General features: G+C 46.8%; 1 protein-coding gene across 3 annotated transcripts in view; it reads right to left on the bottom strand.

Annotated features, from left to right (window-relative positions):
- Positions 1-12,516: 12,516 nt before the first annotated feature.
- The window catches only part of FGF12 (fibroblast growth factor 12), a 231,389-nt gene continuing 221,690 nt past the window's right edge, over positions 12,517-22,215 (bottom strand). For all 3 annotated transcript variants that reach the window (XM_054207325.1, XM_054207324.1, XM_054207326.1), the window contains 2 exons: positions 21,529-21,727; positions 12,517-12,968 (listed from right to left, as the gene is read on the bottom strand). In XM_054207325.1, the coding sequence (XP_054063300.1) occupies positions 12,850-12,968; positions 21,529-21,727 (318 nt within the window). In that variant the 3' untranslated portion in view covers positions 12,517-12,849. The remainder of the gene's footprint in view (positions 12,969-21,528; positions 21,728-22,215) is intronic.

The following is a 22,215-nucleotide window of genomic DNA, read 5'->3' as shown; positions in this document are numbered from 1 at the left end:
CAGTGGCTAAACCAGCAAATTATTTTCTTCTGGTTTTGTCAGTGTTAGGTTGATGGGTGGACTAGATGATCTGAAAGGTTCCTTTCAACCTAGGCAATTATTCTGTGAACAGGGGTCAGATGAGAGGTGGTGTGAGCATGAGGGACAGCCCCAGCCCTAGTCTGGCAGCAGCTAATTGCCACACCAGTTTAGATGAATCCAAGATACGGAGACAAACTCTTTGCTGGTTTTGGACCAAACACGACTTCAAACCCATGGGTGGCTGGAGCAAAGATATGGCGTGAATTCAGTCTTTGGTTTCAAAGGGGATGAGCTGTCTGCAGTAAATCAGGCAGGTTTTGCCTGTGACTCTTCCTGACAGTGCAGTCTGTCTTGCAAATCGTTCTGCTGTTAGGTGGCTATGGTTTCAATTCATCCAGCTTCTAACATATTTTGTTCTTTATCAGTTTAATTGCAAGGGGCCCATTGCCGTGCTATCTGACTACAGAGTGCCAATTTAAGTGTCTACAACCTTGAAAGTGCAGTGCCCATATTCCCAGACCCAAATCCCTCTGCCTCGTGCAAGCATGCTGTGTCAAACTAGATAAGTGGGTAAATGCTAAAAATTTAGCAATTTAGCACGCGTGCAAAGCTGCCAACTGGCAAGAATCCTTAGAGCAGTAAGAGGAAATATTCCGAGTTACAGAACAAAATGTCTGTGCTGGGGTACTGAAATACATGTATTTAATGTACTATTTGAGGTTTAGAGGCAAACCAGAATGAAAGCTATTTAAACAAATCCTCGCTTCATGTAACGTTGCTGTAGTCCAAGTCATTGCTCAGCATATCACGAAAGACAATATTATCCAGCTTTTGTTCAATACCAATTACTTTTCTGCTTCAAGTAATAAGGAGCATTTAAAAAAAAAAAAAAGGTTTTTGCTTAGATATTAGGGAAAATAGAGTTAGCAGACATCAGAACTCTCTGTCTTGGGAAATTCACTGTGAGGCAGGCACGAGCATAACAAAAGTAATTATAAGTGAATGCCGATAATTTATTTACTGGGATAGGAGCATTGTTAGAGATGTCAAAATCCTGTTTTATCTGCATCTGCACAAGTAGGCTTTTTGAAATAGTTTCCGTGTTTCCAGCAGCAAGACTCTAAGTTTCCAGTGAGGCTGTGAGAAGCGCAAGGACTTCTCCAACGCAGCGGAGTGCTCACACTGGGATTTGGAGGTGAGTGGTCCCCATTTGAGAAGAGGAGTTCAGCCGGACGGTCCAAGTCGGACTAGGCTCCTGTGTGAACATCAGTCTGAGGTACATCATGCAGGGAGGGGTGTGAAAGTCACTTTGGCCATCTGAAGAAAGTTTAGTACATTAAGTGACTGTTAGACAATACCTCTTATAGAGGAGACAAAGTGATCTGATGTTCAACCTGTCTTCCTCAGGCAGGTTCATCAGGAAGGTGGGAGGGGGGAGAAATGCTGCAAAGAGTCTCTGGCTTCATCACAGACCTTGAGCCTGCGGGGGACAGTCTGCAGCAAGCCTCTGGACTGGACACCAACTGATGTTTTGGTTTGAGGAGGGGTGAGCGCAAAATGTGACATCTCAGCAGCTGGTGGGGCCCACGTACTACGTGAATGCGAGGGAGGGAGAGGACAAAGCAATCTCCACTCCTGAGCATTTAGTGCACGTGATACTGCACTGCTCCATGTGCTGTGGCAGTCAGGGGACCACAGCCATATGCTTTTAGTCGCAGCCTGTCACCTCATGAGGTGTTCTGAGGTGCTGTGGGTGAGCTGTAGGGCCAAATCCTACTCTCACACCTTCCACAAAGGCTGTGTGGAGCTGTTCCTCAAAGACAAGCCATACCAACCCAGCTATCACTGGGTCTTCTCCAAAGCCCAGGGGAGGTGAAGGGCAGGTCCCTCGCTGAGGGTATCATCACGAAGCCCACTGTGGAGCTCCTGCCACTAAAGAAATCTTATTCTAGCAGGGCGTTGCATTGCATCCCAAATCAACAAAGTATATATGCGCTTAAGAAACTCAAATTCAGCCCCTTTCACAAACCAAAAGACATGGTTTCCATGCCTGCCCGGATTCTAAATTAGCATAACAGTCATTTAAAATGAATGATTTCAAGTCAGAGGAATACAGAGCAGAGACTGTATTTCTTCCCTTTGGAAGCATTCTGTTACACCAAGAAATATTACCTAGATTTTCAATCTTATATAGACTGGGCAAAAGATCTTCATTATCAAGCGGTCAACAGACAATATAATCAGTTCTGGCTCCACATCTGACATGTCCAAACCTTGACAGATCGTTCCCTTTGGTGTGTTTACACACAGCAAATGTTGTCAGCTACAGCACTCACATCTTTATTTGGCTTGTGTGGAGCTGGACCCAGAAAGATTTTACTCCAGGATTCACCAATACGAGCTGTTTCTCTGCTCTGCTGTTCAGTGCAGGGACCCCAGCAGCTGCGGCAAAAGACAGCATTCGGATATAGCCAGAGGGGAGTGGGAGTGTGGGAGAAGAGGAGGAAGGAATGCCTGCTGTGTCCTGTCTTGATAGGGAAACAGAACAGAGGGACCAAGCAATATTAGCTGAACCTTCACACAAAGCCATGTGGAGCTTGTTCTACAGCTCTGCCCCAGCTGCTCCCAACTCTCTTGAGCTGCAGCTCCATCTTTTCTGCCTGCCTCACCTGCCATGCTTTCCTTCACCTGGGCTGAGAAACCATTTTTGCATGAAAGGAGGTGGTCCTGGCTCTTCTGAGGAAGTGTCAATCCAGGCAGGACAGCTATATGGAACAGGTTTTAACAGGTTACTCTCGGGCAGGTAGAGATGTGTGATGAACATGTTACTCCAAAGGGAGCTCATAATTTGATACAGACCTTTGGAAGCGTAGGTACTAAATGCCAGTTGTGCAAATTAAAACTGTGAATGCTTCAGGTCTGATTCAGGCTGCTGCAAAGTCAACAGGAGTCTCTCACTGCCTCCAGTGGGTTTTTAATGTGATTCTTATCGAATAAACAATCAAGAGGTAAACATGTATGGAATCTGATTACCTGGTCTCCAGCTTCTGGGTGAACTCTCTGCTGCCTCATGTAAATACAGCATTGGTAGGTGAAATTCCAGCAATTTACAGCAACATTTCCATCACCTGGCTGGGCATCTCTGGTCAAGCTCATCCATGACTTCTGGTCCTAAGTCACTGGTCTCTGATACATGAGAAGTAAGGTTCTATGATTTACAGCCATCCTTTCTGCCCTTAATAATCTGTGATGAGAACTTTTTTACATGAACTCTAAGTAGCTGCAAGTGCCTGCACCAGCTGGCAAAAGTGCCCCACAACCACTCACCCGTTCCACAAGTCACCATGGCTCCAAGACTGCCAAGATGCTGCCCTGAGATGATCCGAAGGATCTCTTTTATTTTAACAGCACAGCTGTTTGTTATTCTGTCCAGGAGCAGTAAAGATATCAATTGTGCAGAATGAGAACATTTTAAAGCACACTAAACAGCAAATAATCCTCTGCTCAGGATATTAAAATATCACAAACCACAAATTTCCCAGTGTTATGACTTTGTAGCTGGCATCTATGTGTTTTAGACTGAGGAGGTGATGTGCTCATACTAAACCTAGGGTAAAAGGGGATGCACAGGATAACCTTGTGCAGTCTGCTTCCAGGCAGGAATTGCTTTTGCAGACCCTTTCTCCCCAATATATCGAATTACGGTCACTGCCACGTTTGAATGACATGTCTTCTTGACGATAACGGGGCTAGGTACTGCTGGATGTAGGAAGTAGACCCTGGCCAGCATGTCTGACACAGACCACCTCGTGAGAGGGAGGTTGTTTGCAGCCAATCCTTGCTGCATTTTTTGACCCATCTACTTTTTTTGACCTCGGAATAACTGCCCTATTTGCTTGTCCACACTAGGTCTTTGCCCTCAGCTACTGAAAAGCAGTTTTTAAGGCGCTGACCAAGTAAGGCCTAAGCCAGCCTGACTGAAAGATGCTCTGTCATCATCAGAGGTCCCTGCAGGGCCAGATCCATCCAGACATCACGTATGCAGGTACTAGGTGTCTTACTGAGGAGGTAAGAGGGGAACAAGGCTATAGGCATAGATAGAGAGACAGACAGACAGATAGACAGACACACTCTCCCTCCAAAAAGAAAAAGTAATGCTTACAGTTTGTCCTTCTAAGTCCTTCAACCAGCCTAAAAATTTGGGTCGCACTGTTAGATAAATCCTCCAGAGGTGGAAAAAAGGAGCTTCCCTTAAGTCAAGACAGAAGATGATGGTGTCGTCCAGCATTAACAGAGAGATTGTGGAGACAAAGGAGGACAAAGTCCTGCACTGCCCTGTGGAAAGATATTGTATATGGCTTTGGGGAACATAGGAAAATTGGCACATAACAAATATAAGGTCTGGATTTTAACACCAAGTCTTCATGCTACTTTCTGTCATCCTCTTGACACTTGTGCAATCATTTTCTAGCCCTGGAAGTGATGGCCAAGGTTTGATAAAAGGTATAACTCATCAGTATGTGGAGAAGCATCTGCAAAATCCAGATGGGAAAATGACCTTGGCTCCTGCAGTTAAAGAGAAAATGAGGCTTGGGCCACATTAATTCCCAGGGTTGCATATTGATTCCATTGGAGTTGCTCTGAGGGTGAGTTTGATTCCCAACTCCTTAAAGTTTCCAAAACAAAGCAAAACCCAGGTAGGCAGCAATGTGGAACTGATGGGGCTTTTTCTGTTTGTGGGTTTGGATTTTATTTCCAATTGTTTTAGTACAAGCTACCATCGCTTAAAACTTACTCCTGCAGATTTGCAGGAGCAGGCAACTATTTTACAAAGAAAAGGTAAAGCCTTCTTCTGGAGCAAGCTTATGCTACCTTTGGAATGATTTCACTCCGTTGATGAACTTGTCTTTCGGTTTAAAGTACCCCCAGCTTTGACTCTCGGGAGTGCATCCATTCAGTCTCCCTCTGAAGCCACTGCCTGCTCATGTTTTTGCAGAAGCTTCTCCCAAGGAAAGCATTTCTGAACAGAGAAATGGTTTTACTGAATTAATAATAGATGGACTCAATCTGCAACAGCTGAAGTTAAATTTCTATGTGGATGTGGACTCCAAGGTGTGGGCATGTCTAGAGCTAGCTTATTGTGCACCTTGGCAATCGGATATATCCAATACTTAAGTTTTTTCTTTTTTTGAATGCTACCACTTTATAAAAAAGCCCAGTCAATCCTACAGATGGGATAAAATTCTGAATTAGTCCAGTTTTTGTATTTGGAGATTCAAGAACATAGAGGCGAGCATAGGATTTAGAAGTTGGGTTTGGTTTTATAGGGAAAAACATGGCAGGGGAATCCAAAGATGGAGAATCTGAACTAGACCCCCTTCGCTAGCAAATTTCTGCCTCTGAGTCCCCATGGGGAGCTTTTACTGAGAAGCTCTGGTTACATACACTCTCTGCACAGTTTGAATTCAGATTTAGGTCCTACATTGCAGCCCATTGACACTGCTAGGAGAATCAGCTGAACTTGCTGGTGAAGGGCAAACCTTGCAGTGCCCTAAATGCAACCCTGTGAAAGTTCATTACATACTCAGGTGAAAACTATCCATCTGAAGCCCGGATGTGACTCAGCTGGGAATCACCAGAGTATCCATGTATTTGAGAAATAATGTTTCGTGCTTCCACGCCACGAGTCAATGTTTTCCCGGTGTGTTGTTCCCTATTAGTTCTGCTTTCTGTTCTTTCTGATAGCAGGAAGCATGGAAAATAGTGGAATTTAAAAATGAAGATAATGCAAAGTTAAACACACCTCTTTTTGATCTTCAAATTCAGTTAATGTCAAGCAAAGCTTGTGCTCTATGCACTGGCTTGCCTCTTTTCTTAACGGTGAATTGAGTGGAATTATTTCACTTGCCAGCTTGTGCAGTAAGTTGGAAAATAGAATTAATAAGAGCCAGTGTCAGAGTCACAGTGTAAAAGTGACCCCTTCGAGGCACAGTCAAATCAGCAGCTCTTTGCCCTTCCTGTGTCCCGTTATCATGTGATCAGACCATTTCATAAGCCAAAACGTTGTGATCCTCATGACATGCCTGTGGCAGAACTGATTGCTGGCAGTTGGAGATTTGGGCGCCATGGGAACAGACTAGGAACAGCATAACAGGAGGGCTGACATCTCTGTGTCTAGGACTTTTGGGTTCTCACTGTGCACAAATCAGGGTCCTTGGAAGCAGACTTTTCCAAGACATTGAGCCTTGTTTTCTTCTCCTTCCTGGCATAGCTGGAGGAGGTGTGTGATGCCATGGGGAGGACTCTGTGAGGAGCTCCTCTGGGTTGGGCCGTCAGTTCAAAGCCTGCACAGGGTACTCGGCTTGGAATCCCAATGTTGCGCAAGCAGAAACTGCTCTGCCTTGTTCAGACTGGGATGCCCCAAGGATTCAGCAAGGACAAGCTCCCAGGGAAACTCTGACCCCTGAGAAAGGAAAGCATCACTTCACACTGGAGACAACCCAGGAGCTGGATATAGAGACTTAAATGTCGCCAAAGTCCTAGTTTAGGGACTGGTACTGAGATGGAGCCACTGAGTGCTTTTCTCCCTGCAGTTTTTCTCAGAGCTCAAGGAATTAGAATTCATCACCAAAGCCTTAATTTCAGAAAGACATTTTCTGACATACTTTGACCTTCACAATGTCATTTAGTTTGACTGTTTAACCAATATTTTCCTGCTCCCCTGTGCTGCCCCTTCATTTTTGTATCAAGCAATGAGAGAGAAGGGTAGGAACCAGCTACCTCAGATGCAGATTACACACAAGGTTAGCACAGCAGAAGCACGCTGCCTTCTTCTGCTCAGTATTTAAACTGAGATATTTAGTTCCCATGGGGAAAATTGTACCAGAATAGAAAAAGGCACAGCATGCAGCTATTATTGGGGCAGTGATTGTAATGAGCATGGAAAATGGACCAATATATAACCCAGTCTTAATAGACTCTTGGGAGGGTTATCCTCTGCTTCTCCTCAGATCCCATAAGCAGACACTTTCTTGTTAATAATTGGTAATGCTTTTTTTTTTTTTTTTTTTTTGGAGAGCCCAAATCCCTTTGTATTGCTCAGTAAATATTAATGGCATTTCCCAAAGATGAATTATCCCTGTGCCTGCACCAGAGTGTGGTTTGAATAAACAGATTCCCCCCACCTTTTCTCTTTCCAAGCAGCTGTCTGACCAGGGTTCTTGTCTTTACCAGACTTCCATAAAAGGTCAAATCTTTCTGCGCTGATCCTCCAGTTGCCTCAGGTGGGAATACTCTGGAGCCTGTGCAAGCTCCTTGCACCATCACAACTATCTGTAGTGTTTGCACTGGTGAAATGAGTCCTGGAGCAATGCTGACCTAGGCCTCCTTTGCCAAAGAGAAGGTGCCTGAAGTCCAAAAGGGAGGCAGGCTGAGAAGATGGCCAACTTTCTGTGCATGCAGCAGTTTTTAAGTATGATGAAAAGAAATGCTCTGTCCTGAAATGGTGGTTACTTAGCTTTAACTTTGTGGCCACAAAGGTTTGAGATGTTGATATACTTAAATGTGATGCTAAAAATGTTATCAGCCTGGCTATGAGATTTTTTTTTTTTTTTTTGGTCCTTAATCAGGGTCTCCAAGAAGAACATAGGAAAAATTCGTTGACGCCATGACTGTCGCTCAGGTGTTGAAGCAGAGCAGTCAAGTTTTCCTTCATGCTGGTGAGGAGGATGTAATGCTTGCTGCCTTTTACTCCATGGAAACAGCCTTCAATCACACTGAAGGCTGAAGCTTTGGTGGTGGGAGAGGTAAGACATGAATGCTATGGAAACCCCTCTGCTTCACTGAGGCAGTGCGGTAGAGTTTCTTCTGATTTCACTCATAGGTGCTTGCAGTGGGTTGTCCCATAGGGGCAACTAAAGATTTTGTTCCAGTTTAGGGAGACCACCCTCGCCCTGAAGACACTCACTTTTGTTTTTTCTTGTTGGTTTTGGTTTGTGGTTTTTTTTTTTTTTCCCTTGATGCAAAGTGACATACAAACTGAGTCCTGAGCCATGGACCAGGGCCAAGCTATGCCACAATTAATAATAGAGGTTTACTGTTGGACATGTTTCGGGGCTAGCATTCCCCCACCATGTTAAAAGTAGTGTATGCCATTAGCAAAGGCTGGGGTTGATTGCTGTAACTAATGATAATTCTGAACCATCTTTTTTTAGGAACTGTAGCCTCAAAAAGACAGCTTTTTCGTGTCTGCCATACATATATGCTGCAGCTTTGCTGGCTTGAAACCAGGAAGGATGGCACACTCCGGTTCCTGCTCAGCTCAGCCTGGGGAGCTTACACCACCACTCGCTTCAGCTTTGCTCGGAGAGCGAGGTAACGATGTCTTTCTGAGGTGGTAACACGCACGGTGCACAATCAGTGCAGTTTGAGATGTAAAGGTGTAAAGGAAGGCCCGTGACAGCTTGAAGGATTGCGTGGGGCTCCACCAGCCAAACCCTATTTCAGCGCAAACAAAAAAGTGTTGTTGACAGACAACTTTCATAAATTGCTTTGTTGAGTGTCAACTTCGCTTTATAGCGCTTTGTCACATGCCAGTGCTGACACTTGTGGCATAACTTGCTGGCGCAGTATGGTATACTTGTTGTGCTGGTATCTTTTTCTGCCTTTTTTTTTTTTCCAAGTAAATTCCTGATGGTCCAAACTGGAGCTATGTTATCAGGTTTTGCCCTTGATGCATAAGTGAAAGGACTTGTGTTACACAGCACGTACTGTCAGAATAGTGCCAACATCGTGATTAAAGCCAACACTACGGTGAAACAAAATTAATGTTTTAAATGTACCCATATTTCTGTGCTGGGAAGGGACTTCTAATGTCCAAGTTCTTCCATAGCAGCATCTGTTATTCAGAGGGCAAAAGTTTGCTGTAGACTTAGCAGAGTTAACAGTTATCATGGGCTGAGTGAGATAGATGAAAACATCCCTCTTTTTTTATCATTTACTTTTTGTGGCCATTTTTTGCACTAGATATTTGCCCAATGCCAACATAGCTAGGAAGGGAGTTTGTCCTGCTATTATCATGTGTAGGTTAGCTAAGAGTTGTAGTCACTGTTAACGTTAAACTCACAAAGCTCCCTAAATGGTTGTGGCATGTGTGGCTAAAGAAAGAAACAAAAGAAATGTCACTCATCAGGACTTTGACACTGAGCAATAACAGCAAGAAGAAATAAAGGGACTGTAAGTACCTCAAAGCAGGAAAAAAAGAATCTCTGTGGACTCCCCTTTTCCCAGCAGATTGGGAAGTGGCAGATGGATAATCAACAAACTCCACAGCAACTCCTTGAGATATGGCTTGGGAGAAAGCGTGCAAGGCACTTGGGTAAAAAAAAATTAATGCATGAAGCCCTGTGTGGTACCTGCGAGCCGTGGATCTCCATGGGCTATCCCAGGAATCTGGAGGATGTCAGGAGCAGGTGCAGGTGGACCCTGTGGAGCTGGGCTGTGCAGCCTCACTGGTGGTTTTTTTTTTTAGACTATCCTCATGTCGGGAGTCCCTGCATTACACCACGAGCTGATTTTTTTGCAGCTTCCTTAGAGGTCAAGAATTGCACAGTATTTCCTAAGGTGTGTGGGAGGGTTTTCTCATGGTTTATGCCACCATATGTGGCTCACAGTTTGCCAGGGCTAAGCAGGCAGCAAGGAACGCCAGCACGCACTTACAACACATGGCAGAAGACCTGCTCCGAGGTAGCACAGACCCTGGGTGTGAGCAGGATTAATTAGCTCTCATTATGGGCCAACTCAGTGAGTGTTGCAGGAAGGTGATTAGCTCAAACACAATGGACCAAAGGAGCAGATTAATTTGACATTTAGGCCTCAATGTGGCATTTCCAGGGACTCTTGCAATGATTTGGCCAAAGACCATTATCAAGGCAAAAAGCCCAGTGTGGGGAAGTGATAAGTGAGACACATAAGGGAAAAATAAGCCCATGGCAGAACTGGATCCGCTGTTGCCCATGGCATCCGTGACCTTGGCAAGCTGCCCACGGCTGGGGCTAGAAGAGGCTTGTGAAGAGGTTTGCAGTACCAAGGTGTGCCACGGCTGCTCTCTGCTGCAGTAGGTGCTGGGCTTTCCATCCAGGAGGGCAGCTGAGAAAGGCCATGGCTGAGCGCCTAAAGCACGGCCTGGGTGTTTGGTGGCTTGGTTAGTTCAGAGACCTGCTAGCCCGAGATGCTGCTCTTAAGGCTCTATTTCTTTGAATGTACCTCTCTCCAGGCAGTAAGCAGCACCCACACCCATACACACTCACCCCTTAATTTGGGTCGCTCTCTAGTTTGTGAGGGAGCTGAAATTTAGGCAGTATCAGCTGGGGCGTGCGGTACGTTCCCAACTTGAACAAGTATTAGTGACCTTGCCCCCAGTATTGTGGGACTGGGGGCTCTGAGGCGGGCAGGAATCACGGAGGCACAACTGGGAGCCCCAGATAAACCTCACTGGTGCTTGCTGCTAGCGCGGAGGGGCTGTCCGCAGGTGCAGCATTAGGAAGCAGAGCCATGGTAAGAGGCTCTTTATTTCAAGGTTTCAGCTTTTCAAAACACAAAAAGGACATGCTTGAAATTCATTCCTTCATGCTGATCCTGGGAGTTTTCCATAACCTTGAAATTTGGCTCTCTCCTTAGCTTTCCCCGCTTGCTCCGTGCCTGTATGGAGCCGCTTGCCGAGCCCTGCCGCACACCGGGGCTGGCACGTGCCGTGGGGCTGGAGGAGCCTGGGTTAGGGGCCACTTCACAGGGAGCATCACGGCCAGCCCAGGCACTGCCCGGCTCCCAACGCCACAGCAGCTTCACAGCGTGTAGCTGCCAGCCAGCCGAGGCACTGGCCACGACAGTAAAGAAACCTCAAGAATTAAGGTGGTATTTGGCATTTCATGTGTGCTCATAACTTATGAACGCCAAAAACACCCCCCGCCCACCTTGTAACAGCAAGGATTTGGGCTGTTTCCCCTTGTATAAAAGTCCATTCTGACCTGTTACCCTTCTCCAGGCCCTTGGGCATTTGCTTATTCATTTTGCTTTTCACCTCCCACAGGAGCTATAACTACAACCTCAGCAGCAAAAACTTCCCAGGCACCTCAGCCAGGGCAGAGCCTGGTTTTGTAACAGCAGCTGCATCGCCCCTACGATGTGCTGCTCATGTCTGCAAGCCCTGGGTGCGGAAAAAGGTCAGAGACTGAAGTTCATGTCTGTTGGCAAAGAGCGTCTGTCTGTATCGCCCTGTTTTAGTACCATCCGTGGGACCAAGGGTGTGTGGTTCACCACTGACCCCCAAACTACAAGGAGAGAACGCACCAAACAGGGTGAGACTTGCAAATCCCCACTAATGCCTAGTTACTGCGAGTGGGCTCAGCGCTGAGCATCCCTCGCCCCATCGCCCTCTTCCTTGCCTTTCCCCATGGGTGAATTCGTTACCTCTGCACCTGCAGCCCCGGTGCTCACGAGACACATACCCATACCCAGGTTGCTGCAGCACCTCTGGGTTTCTCATCTTGTAATGGACTTGGCTGTGGTAATGGTAAGGCTTTGGATTAGAGTGGTTTGTGGTCTTGGCTTTGAAGATGTGTAAAACAAGATGTGTGTGGAGCCTTAACACATAGGGAGAGCCCGGCTGCTAGAAGGAAACGGCAGCATCTCCTCGCCCTGGCACAGCTGGACATGCACAACCACCCACGGTCCTCTGTGGCTGCCCCCCCCCCAGCCCCACACACCCCACCTTCTACCTCCCCGCACCCCTCTTCCCATCGCTGAAATCCCTGGCACCCCCTCACACAGCACACACCTCATCGTTTCCATCTGACAGCCAGGATTTCAGTAGCGTTTCTTGCTCCGGTTTGTATTTTAAAGCAAGCAGCCACCCCTCCTTCCCTTTATCTTCTAACCCTTCCCTAATAAATATGATCACTTTATCCTGTGAGACTTGAAAACCCATTTCCAAAATTCCCCAGGCAACTAATACAGTAAAACAAGCCTATAAATATAAATAATTATGATAAAAAGGCATAAAATGCCAGACTTGGGTCAAACAGACTCACATAGTGACACTCGCAACAAATAACTACGCAGTGTTTGAATGAGGGTGGAAAAAGCTGAATGCAGAGTAGCTAGCTTGTTGCCCATAACTGTCAGACTCCTAATTCGGACAGGCCATATTTTATTGATAGCAGAGCAAACACAGTCATAATGCATCCCTACCTTTCCTGCTTTGTGAAAAATCCCATCCATCCCCAGGGAAGCAGGGACGGAAAAAACAGTGGTGTGAACGTGAGGTGAAAGTACAAGACAGAAAGCGCAGTCCCAGGCTGTGTTTCCCATGTGTTTCTCGCACATCATATGCTAAGTTCAATTTTCCAAAAGCTTTGTTTTATTTTTAAAGGTAACATCTTTATTATTATTATTATTATTATTATATTTATTAGTTATTATTATTATTGTTATGCAGAGATGAGATTTTTTTTTTCCCCCTTTGATCACAGAGCAAACAGTTTGCTTTTGAAAATGTTAATGGAGTCCTGATTTAAAACATTTTTTTCTTCACTTTTTTCTGTTGGTTTTGTTTTGTTTTGTTTTGTTTTGTTTTTTAAAACGTTGCAACAGGCAGGATCTGGGGTTCAACCTCCTCGTCCTACACAAAGAAAGATTCTGGAGTTCGGACTCCTAGCCACTACCGGTAGGTCCTGCCTTGCTCAGTTGTCGTCGTCTCAGTGTGGTTTCGCCAGGTGGGGTGGGTAGGTGGGTGGGAGGGGAGGAGTTGGAAGAAGGGAGGGTATTTGTCAGCTATGTCGAGTCTTGGTTAACAACTTTGCCTCCATTCATGGTTGGTGTCCCTGAACTTTTTCTTGAGCGTCCTTGTTTTTCTCCAATTTCATGCAGCGATGGCTCTCTGTACATGCACACTGCAAACAGAGAAGACACCCGTTAACAGCCCTGAAGTCACAGGCATTACTGACCATAATGAATTATTTCTTTGTACGTGACGCTGAAATTCCACCCCCCAACACACACACACACACTTACAGAAACCTCAGTGACCCAGCGGTAGAAGGATCTGTTACCTGCCCTCGCTGCCAGTCGAATCCTCCTTTTGTCTCTGGATTCTTCCAAGGTAGAAACAGGGCATTTCTCACAGGTAAGTCTTTCTAGGTTTTCTGCACTTTACTGTTTTGTTCATGTTATATTCATATATATATATATACAAAAAAAAAAAATAAACATTCCAGTTCATAGCACCATGTATCATCTCGAGTCCTTAACCTCCAACAAGAAGCCCTTCAGAGTCTTGAATCGAAACTACACTTGCATCTGAGCCAACCAAACCTCCTGGGTGTTAAGCTCTGGATCTGGAAGTGGTGACTCAAGCCCATTTGGCTCCTTCGGCCAAGAGCTGAGGTCTGCTCTCAGCACTTCTTATTTTTTCCCCTGTAAATCGAGACAGCCAGCCAAGGCCAAGGCCGTGAGCAGACACATGGGGATGCATGCAGTGACCAGCAAGCCAGGAGCCGTCTCAGCTCTGCGTGATCACCTGGCAGCCCCTGAGAACAGGGCACCTTCGCTCCAGACCCTGGCTAAGCAATGTGTGTCCTATAAAAATGTACTCGCTGGAGCCTAGACAGCCTGAGAAGGCAACATCTGCCTAAGGCACGGCACATCCCCATCTCCTGTGCAGCATAAAGCATTTATCCAACTCACCATGTGGACTAAGTCCTCATGGCTGTCCTGACGCCGTGTGAGGTGTGCCAGAGCAGGGGCACACGTGGAGCGGCTCAGCGGCTCGCACCAAAGGGAGCATCTCTGATGAGCCCATCGCAAATGTGGGGCGTAGATGTGACTGACATAGTGGCAATTCTCAAGGGCAGGCACATTGGAGTTGAGAACTTGTGGTAGGTCCAGACTGCAAATGTCATAGCTAGATCTTTGCAAAAATTAGGATACAAAGAAATTATGGTGTAGTGCTTCATTTTGTAAAGCTGGCATGTCACAAACAGAGCTCAAACAGAAGGGACAGGGCCCAGCAGGTTTTGGTTCTGGGTACTCAACAAGAACAAAATTGCGAAAATTATCTGAAGAAGTGAAAAAAATACCCCATGTACAAAAAGGCAATGTATGCGCTTATATTTATAACCTCCCCCAATTTGCAAATAAATCCTGGCAATTAGAGGCAGGCTACAAATGACGTTATTGCTCTGCATTTTACTCCTAGCTAGATAAACAGTTATAGCAGTGTGCAACAATACAGGACAGAGATAAAGTGCAGTCAACTGTGTATTAATAGGAGGGATATTGCATTGAATATATGAGCAGTGAAAAAATATTACTTTTCCCATAGAGCATTTTTCATGCGAGGCTTTCAAAGCAGTATAAAGACACACGGTAGCTGGGCCTCCAAGTGTGGCTGCAAGGCAGGTACCAATCTGCAAACTGCTGTTGCTGCTGGAGCCATTTTTTGATGAAAACGACAAAAAAGAGAAAATGAATGACTTGTCCTATGGGTCTGGGCCAGAATGGGCAATGCCAGGACTGCCTGTTAGCTGCCCAAGACTATGAGTGCTGTCTGAATGGTGCAAAGAAAGAGTGTAGCAAGGCGGTAACAGAAGGAAAAGGGATCTCATGTCCCCATTCAGCTGCTGAGCTGCCCCTCATACCTTGCTGAGTGTCACTCAGCAACATGGTGACGCTGAATTTGTCTGTTGCAGAGAAGCATCTAGTAAAAAGCTTGAAGAACTATGAAAAGGTTAACAACTGAGAAAAACCTGTGCCCTTATGATTTCTTAGACTGAGATGCAGAGCCTTTTGATGACACTGAGGATGCACATCACTTCTGCAACCAACCTTATTCTCTCACGTGATGTTTGCCCAGCAGAGTTGGGTATTAGTGGCGGCGTTGCCCCAGTGCCCCTAATGTCCCATAGACAAAGTTGTGTGTCAAGTGCAGTGCCGTCTTCACCCTGACCTCTCTGGTCTTAGGCTGGAGGCGGAGGGACCCGGCAAGCTTTTCCCTCAGGCAGCTGTATGGACTAAGCTCATCTCACCACACTCATCCCTAATTCCCCATCAGGCTGGGCCAGTTGCTTAACCACAAAGGCTGCGCCTGAGCAAAGTCAGTAGCAGCAGCTCCACCACCACAGCATGCTGCCTTTCCTTGGCTCCCTGCCTCTCACCGTGGCCGCTGGGTGAAAACGTTGAGCTGCTAACGAGGCCCACAGAGTAATGAATATAAATTAGGCTACAGAAGTAAACAACGTTTGCAGGTAAAAATTAAGGAAATCCTGTACCTAGTATGCAAACAGGGCAGGAATTCTAAGTTTATCTTCTAGTCTAGTGCATGATACAAGTACTGACACAGGGCACGGCCGGGGGCTGCTCACATTTTCAGACAGAGCTGTCAAATCCTCTGTACCAGCCAGGCTGTGCCAACAGACCATGCCAGAAAATCTGCAGCAGCACAGGACAGGCGTATTTTCAGTATTTAGATACACCTACAGGACCGGTGTGCACAGTATTTATATGGCATCACACACAAGGTAGTGCCTGGATCCTCTCCTACACAAGCGGCTCGTACGCGCGTGCTGAGCTGTGGCCATCACTCGGCGGCTGCAAACCCCCGTGCACGGTGACACGCAGGTGCATGTGTGTGCACAGACACACGGGTGCGTATGCACACAGCCGCACACGCCGGGGGTCTAAGGACGGCGGGACGTGTTGTGCGACACCAGCTCTTGGATTGCAGTTTGTTACTCCTTGTACTGAGGACGCTTGAGCGTGACTCACGCACGGAGATGTTAGTCATGGACTGGGGAGGAGGGGGGTGTTTGCAAATGGACTGTTGCGAGTGCTCAGATTTTCCCAGCTTTAAAATACATCTTTGTGGTTCGGGACTAGCAACGCTCCCCGAGAGGTCTGTTTGAGGTCCCTATGCGCGCGTGTGTGTGTGAAGACAGGCTGCCCCTGTCACCTGCATCCAGGTAAACTAGGAGCAGCGTGGCAGCCGGCAGGCCCAGACGCTTGGGGGGGTCTGCTGGTGCACGCAGCACCAGGCAGCTTTGGAAGGATGAGCAATTTGGCTAGAACAAGAGATATCCCTCCCTGCTCTGCCTTGCTTCTCCCACCCACCCACACCCACACACCAAGCCAAATGCAGCCCTTAATGTCTGGAAACCAAGCTAATGCTGTGGAGCTTCAATCAGATAATCAGCTCCTATGTCCCAGATTCTAATCAACACATCCATATTCATGCTTTAATTGAAAAGTGCCGTAAGCTTGATCTGCTGAAGAACCACAGGCGTAAATGGAAGGGGGTGAGCGGGAGCGGAGCTGTGCCCATCTCTGGTTCTTGCAGCTTTGGATTCTCTGCTTCCCTGCTAAACGGCAGTGCCTGCCGCTCGCACACGCAAGAAAACAATTTTGCACAAAGAAACAACTCGCAAATTAGGCAGGAAGGCAAATTGGGGGGTCTGGGGAACTGGGGAAGCAAGAGGGAAGGGGGTGGCGGGGAGCATCCTTCCCAAAGGCGAAGGCATGGAATAGCGCACTCTCGCCTATGAGCTGGCGCAGGATCCCAGAATCATTTCTGCTTCCCAGGCACGGCACTGGCACACCACCCACACGGGAAACCGAAATCACCCTGTGCGGCTTCAGGGACTGCCTGAGTTTGGGAAGCACGCACCATTTTGTGTCCTGATCCTAGCATTTCTCACTTGGCATCGCTGTCAGTGGAGGAGGTTCAGGGCATGAAACAAGCTCCATTTTCTTTCTCTAGAATACGGGAAAAAGCTTATTGAAGGACTCCTGGCTTTCCCTGCCCCACACCCTAACGAGTAGGAGGAACCAAATGTTCCCCAAGTTGCTGTTTAGCAGGTAGGCAGGTCGTTAGCCCCGCAGGATCGCCACACGCCACGATGGCAGCCTGGAGCGGTGTCCAAGCAGGGCTGGACACCCATCCTCCGGCAGACAGCCCGGGAGACGGGCTCTTTCCCTTGACGGATGCCACAGCTCCGGCTGTCGGTATCTGCAGTAGCGGCTGCATTAGCTAATGCTTCGGTGAAGAGAATTAATTGTCTGAGCAGCAGCTAGGGGCAGGAGGGAGCAAGTGATTATGCACCCTCGTTTTCTGCTTCTAATTACTGTGTTCTAAACCCCGTCCCAGCTGATGCGTTTCAGAGGTGTTTGAGCTCGCATCTATCCAGCGGCTAAATGTGCAGGATGCTGACAGATGGAATCACAGTTTGTTCAGGTAAGAAATGCAGCACAGGATGATAAACAGCCAAGCAAAAGCATGGTTAAAACACATTTTAGTGTTTAGATGGCATTTGCCATCTAATAAGATGATTAGGAGTTTGATAGATGAACAAGTGAGTTACCGTGCGACTGAGAACATACCAAAGCCTGCCCACTTGAAAGACAGACACAAAAGAGGAGCTGTGTTACCAAAGACTGATAAGGAGTGTGGGGTTTGTCTTTTTTTTTTTTTCTGAAGAACACTTTTTAGGGTGTTTTGTGGATTAAGGTGATACCTTTAAAGCGTTTTCACTGGGTCTACCACATCTTCCTGCTCAAGAGTGTCCTGTACTTCTTTGCAACATCTGAGGACTCCACAGTAACAAAACTGGGATGTTGCATCCCTGGGAAAACATAGTGGGAAAGACCTGGCTGCTGTTCCTTGCACACAGATATTCATCAGTGGTAATAAATGGATCAGACTAGTCATTAACAGGTCACCTTCATATTTGAGACGTGTTCACGTCATGAGGGCTGAAGCACCATGAGTTTAGAGCTAGGGGCCGCTCAGATGGAGCAAGAGTCGTCTTCTGCTTTCTGTGGCCAGATTTGCCACCCCAAATGCATTTTGGCTTGGGCCAGGTGAGAGATGAAAAGTAGCTCTTTTGGGAGAGCAATCTGGAACTGGTGTCTTCAAGGAGAAGGAAATACAAATAACAGAGCACAACCACAATAAGCATCTGATAAAATTCTCAGACCGGAAAAGTCTCCCATTGTTTGAGATGGGTTTGGATATTCAAAAGAACAAGAGGCACTGTGGACAGTAGTGTTTGTCCAGCACTAATCACTACAGACACTTAAAGAGACTGAAATTGCTGTAAAAGATTGCTTGGTGTCCAAGTGACAATTATACTCAAGCTGATTCTTGTGCAGTCTGGTTCAATCTATACGTCTGCAGTTTAAGGGCTCATTTAGCTGGAATTATCAGGGATCAGAAATAAAAATATCAAAAGAAATGTGTTGCGTATATGTGTTTTTAACCAAAACTGGCACCACACAGTACATTAGCTGCTGCCTGCCAGGCTGTTTGCCTTGGCTTTGCTTGCGCACAGATGGGACAGGAACTTAACGTTTCCCCTGTTATTACTTAGCAAGTTTTTTGTGCTTTTATATTGATTAAGCTTAATGCTATTTCCAAAAAAACAAACAAATCCTACCTACGCTAAATCAAAAAAACCCTCCTATCAACCAAACCCCAAAACTTTTCCAGTTGGTATCTAGTGACTTTCACAACACAACACCTCCAGCATCCTGATGATCTACAGGAGTCAAAACACTCTGTGGGATTAGCACAGCATAAAGATGTAGCTGCTAAAAGCCACAGCTAACACACATACGTAAACAAATACCACTATATATATCTATATATGCATGTGTACATATATATTTTCCTTAGAAATTATCTGGGTATTTCATATCTACTTACTAGTTTACTGTCCATTTGCAACTCTGAGAAGTCCTCTGAGGAAGAGGACCTCTGAATTCAGAAAGCACTATGAAGCAACTGTCAAATGAGCTTCGGGAGCAATCTGGGCTTTTTTGTGTTTCCTTTCCCTACAAACTCTCTCTTCACTAAGCTGCTGCATAATTTTTCTGCGCACGGCAAACAACTGGGAACTTTCATCTCGGAGATAATTGCCATTGAAGTGGTGGGTGAAGCGATTCCTAGCAATGTATGTAACACCTCTCCTTCCCAGGGGACCAGATTCCTCCTTGCATACATTACTGTCTCAGCCATCATGTGGCAGGGCTAATCCTGGTGGTGGTACCAAAGCAAAAGGAAAGCTGGGAGCGTTACTGCAGATGGAAGCTGCGAAGTACCGGCCTGAATAAGCAGCAAAGCCCACACGCTGGAGCACGCCACGGCATTTAGCAGAAGGGACACGCAAATATAGCAGGGGAATGCTTTGAATACTTCCCGAGAGTCATGACAAAGAGAAAGAGGCTGTTAAAACAGGGAAGGAATTGCCCCTTTTCTGTAACATCTCTGCTTGCAAGCTCTGCTCGTGGACACTTTGATGGATGCAGCGCAGAGAAATCACGTGGAGCTGAGCGCGTTTTACTCCAACCCTCCCCACAAGCCTCTGCTACCTACAATGAATCTTAGGCTGGGGAACAGAGTCCTCCGTCTGGAGTCACAGTCCCAGACAGCTGAATGCTTTGGGAAGCTGACACGTGCCTCGGCTTGGGAGACTGCCAGCTCTTTGATGCAGCAGTGCTCACAGAGGCTGACTGCAAAGCATGTGGAGGAGGGAAGGGGTGGAGGAGCCCTTAATTTGGCTGCCAACTTCCAAAGCGCTCACTCGCTCGGGAGGTTATGTGACAGCTGTGATTGAAGCAAGCGTGGGAGGATGCAACTGCAGGAAAGGGAAGCTCTCGGGCTGGGCTGGGTTTCTCAAAATGAAAGCCGGAGCGGCATTTGGTGCAATGAGAACTCCGCTGTGGGTCAGGCACCTCTATTAAGGCAAGGCATTCCATGAGGAAAGACACAGCAATGGCCTAGTTTAATGCATGCAGAAGACAACTATTGAGCCGTTCAGCGGACGCCACGCACACTACATCAAAAAAGAAGCCTGGATTCAAAGGAACCCACTGATCAGTGCCAAGACCCAGCCGGGCAGCTAAGAAATACCAGAAGGAGCTGGAAATCCAGCTGTGAAAGCTAACGCTTGCAAAAGACTCTCCTACCAGCCGAGGCAGTAGAGGAGGAGACCAAAGAGAAGCTGGTGACCGACACCATGCCTGAAGCAGGCCCTGTTCCTTAGCAAAACTCAAGGAGGGTTTAGGGCACCAATCCCACTAATGTCTCAGATAAACAAGAAAAGGCTCCCGGCTGCAGAAAAGCTATTGAAAACAAGCACAGGACAAGAGGCTCCAGGCTGTTCTCTGCACTTCCGATATGTCCGTCTCCTGTGCAAAGGCCACAGATACTCTGAATGCCAAGCCGAATGTCTCTCACCGTGCTTTGCTTCAGTGGTCCAACAGATGTTTTCAGCCTGCCTTCCTGAACCGGCCTTTCACTCACACACGCACGCTCCTCTGTCCCTGCACCTGAGCTGGGAACCTGTTAAAACAGCTACTACTGCACGGACATAGCTGTGGCCTCCACCACTTGTGAGTGGTGCCTGTCAGGAAAGCATCAGTTCATCCCTTCTCTGCATGTGTCCAGCCCTGATGCCACAGACAGCATGGGGGTAGGGAAAGGGGGCACAGAGCCAGGCAGCTGAGGCCAGCCCCGGGCTGCTGTGTCCCTGAGGTGGCCACTGGCAGGTCCGAGATGGGGTCAGAAATGTGCACGTAGTTTGGGGATCAAAAAGTAGCCTTTTTTCCACGCAACAGAAAACAAGAGGTCTCCTTGTTTCCAGAATCAAGTTAGTACCTGCTAAGTACAAGGATCATCACACTGTATCCCTCCATTTATCAGGGGTCAGCCCATAAAAAGCAAAATGTTCTGGCCCGAGCCTGTGGCACACTTCAGTAGGGCACAGTCTACAGCAGGAGGGCAAAACCTCAACTCCATGACTTTCACTGAAGCCTCATGCTGTGATGATGGCATATGGCGTAACAGCATCTCATCCAACTTTGGACATCTATGATAAGGTTTTTCTACCCCCCCCCCCCGACTAACTAGGATGTCTTTACATATGAGAAAAAACAGATTTACGTCATCTTAGGGTAGACATATAAAGTACATCCACAGCCGTGTTGCTAGGACCCATTTCTCTTCTGTTATTATAAACAAGGTGTCAAAGTCTAAAATCAGGTGAGATAAATCCTGTCTTTACTGACTCTACATGGGACTGAAAACCCACGGAATGATGTTGGGAAAATCCTCACAGAGAACCCAACGTTATGGTCACTGCTGGATCGGATTCCTTCTGAACTACTGGCCGCTCGAGGGCTGCTTTCCTTTCCCAGTAGCTTCTCATGTTGCTGGGCTTTCAAATTCATCCTTTAGCACCCCAAAGCTGAGAAACCCCTTCGAGACGACATGTAAGGTTTATTCTATGGGAAGGAAAGCAGATGAAACACTAACAGTGCAGCCCAGCACCTTTCTAAAATGTTAGAAATACTGTCCTTGCTTTCCGGTCTTGCAGTCCAACAGCCCCATCCAGCAAAGCCCCAGCTGCAAACTCCCCCACCCCGTACCCCACTGATGGAGGGAGCGGGCAGATTCCATACCTTCAATGGGTTTGGGTACAAAATGTGATGAGGGTTTGGTTTTTTTCACTCGGTTTCCCTTCATAATTTGACCTTCTTTATTGAGTCCCAGGAACCACGCTCGTCCGGATTCTTGCTGCCGGTACAGCGTGGAAGAATAAATAACGTAGTAGTTTTCAAAGACAGATTCCTTAAATTTGCACTCTGGTGTGAAAACATCCTGCAGTGAGAGAGAGAGAAGAAAAAACAATGGAAGGAATTAATCACTGATTTCCTAAATTAGGCATCACTGAGTGATACACAACGGTCACGCACTGCAGTTAGTTGAACAATAGAAAACAACCGGCATCAGCAATAGCAGTTCCCAGCAATAACACACATCTAGAAAACTCCCCACTGAAAGGGAAGGCGCTCCTTTCCTGGCACAGCTGTGGTCTGCAAAACAGCCTACAGTAAACAGGCATGAAAAATGTGCAGAAAAAGTCAGGAATTTGCCAGGATTTAGACTGAAATACTAAGCAAAATAGAAAAAAGAGAGCTGAGAAGCAGACGCAGCCTTGCTGCTCATCTGCTGCTCCCAACGCCTTCCCCTGGCTTTCCTCTTACCTTCCCTGTGACGGGCAAGAAATATGCAATGGTTGTTGTCTAAAACATTGAGTCTTCTTCAGATTTTTGTGGGCAAAAGGTATTTTATGAGAGACATATAAG

Source organism: Rissa tridactyla, chromosome 6 (assembly GCF_028500815.1).
Source record: "Rissa tridactyla isolate bRisTri1 chromosome 6, bRisTri1.patW.cur.20221130, whole genome shotgun sequence".
In the NCBI taxonomy this organism is placed as follows: Eukaryota; Metazoa; Chordata; class Aves; order Charadriiformes; family Laridae; genus Rissa; species Rissa tridactyla.
Note: the sequence above shows the minus strand (reverse complement) of the source record. Positions and strands in the feature narration are given on the sequence as shown.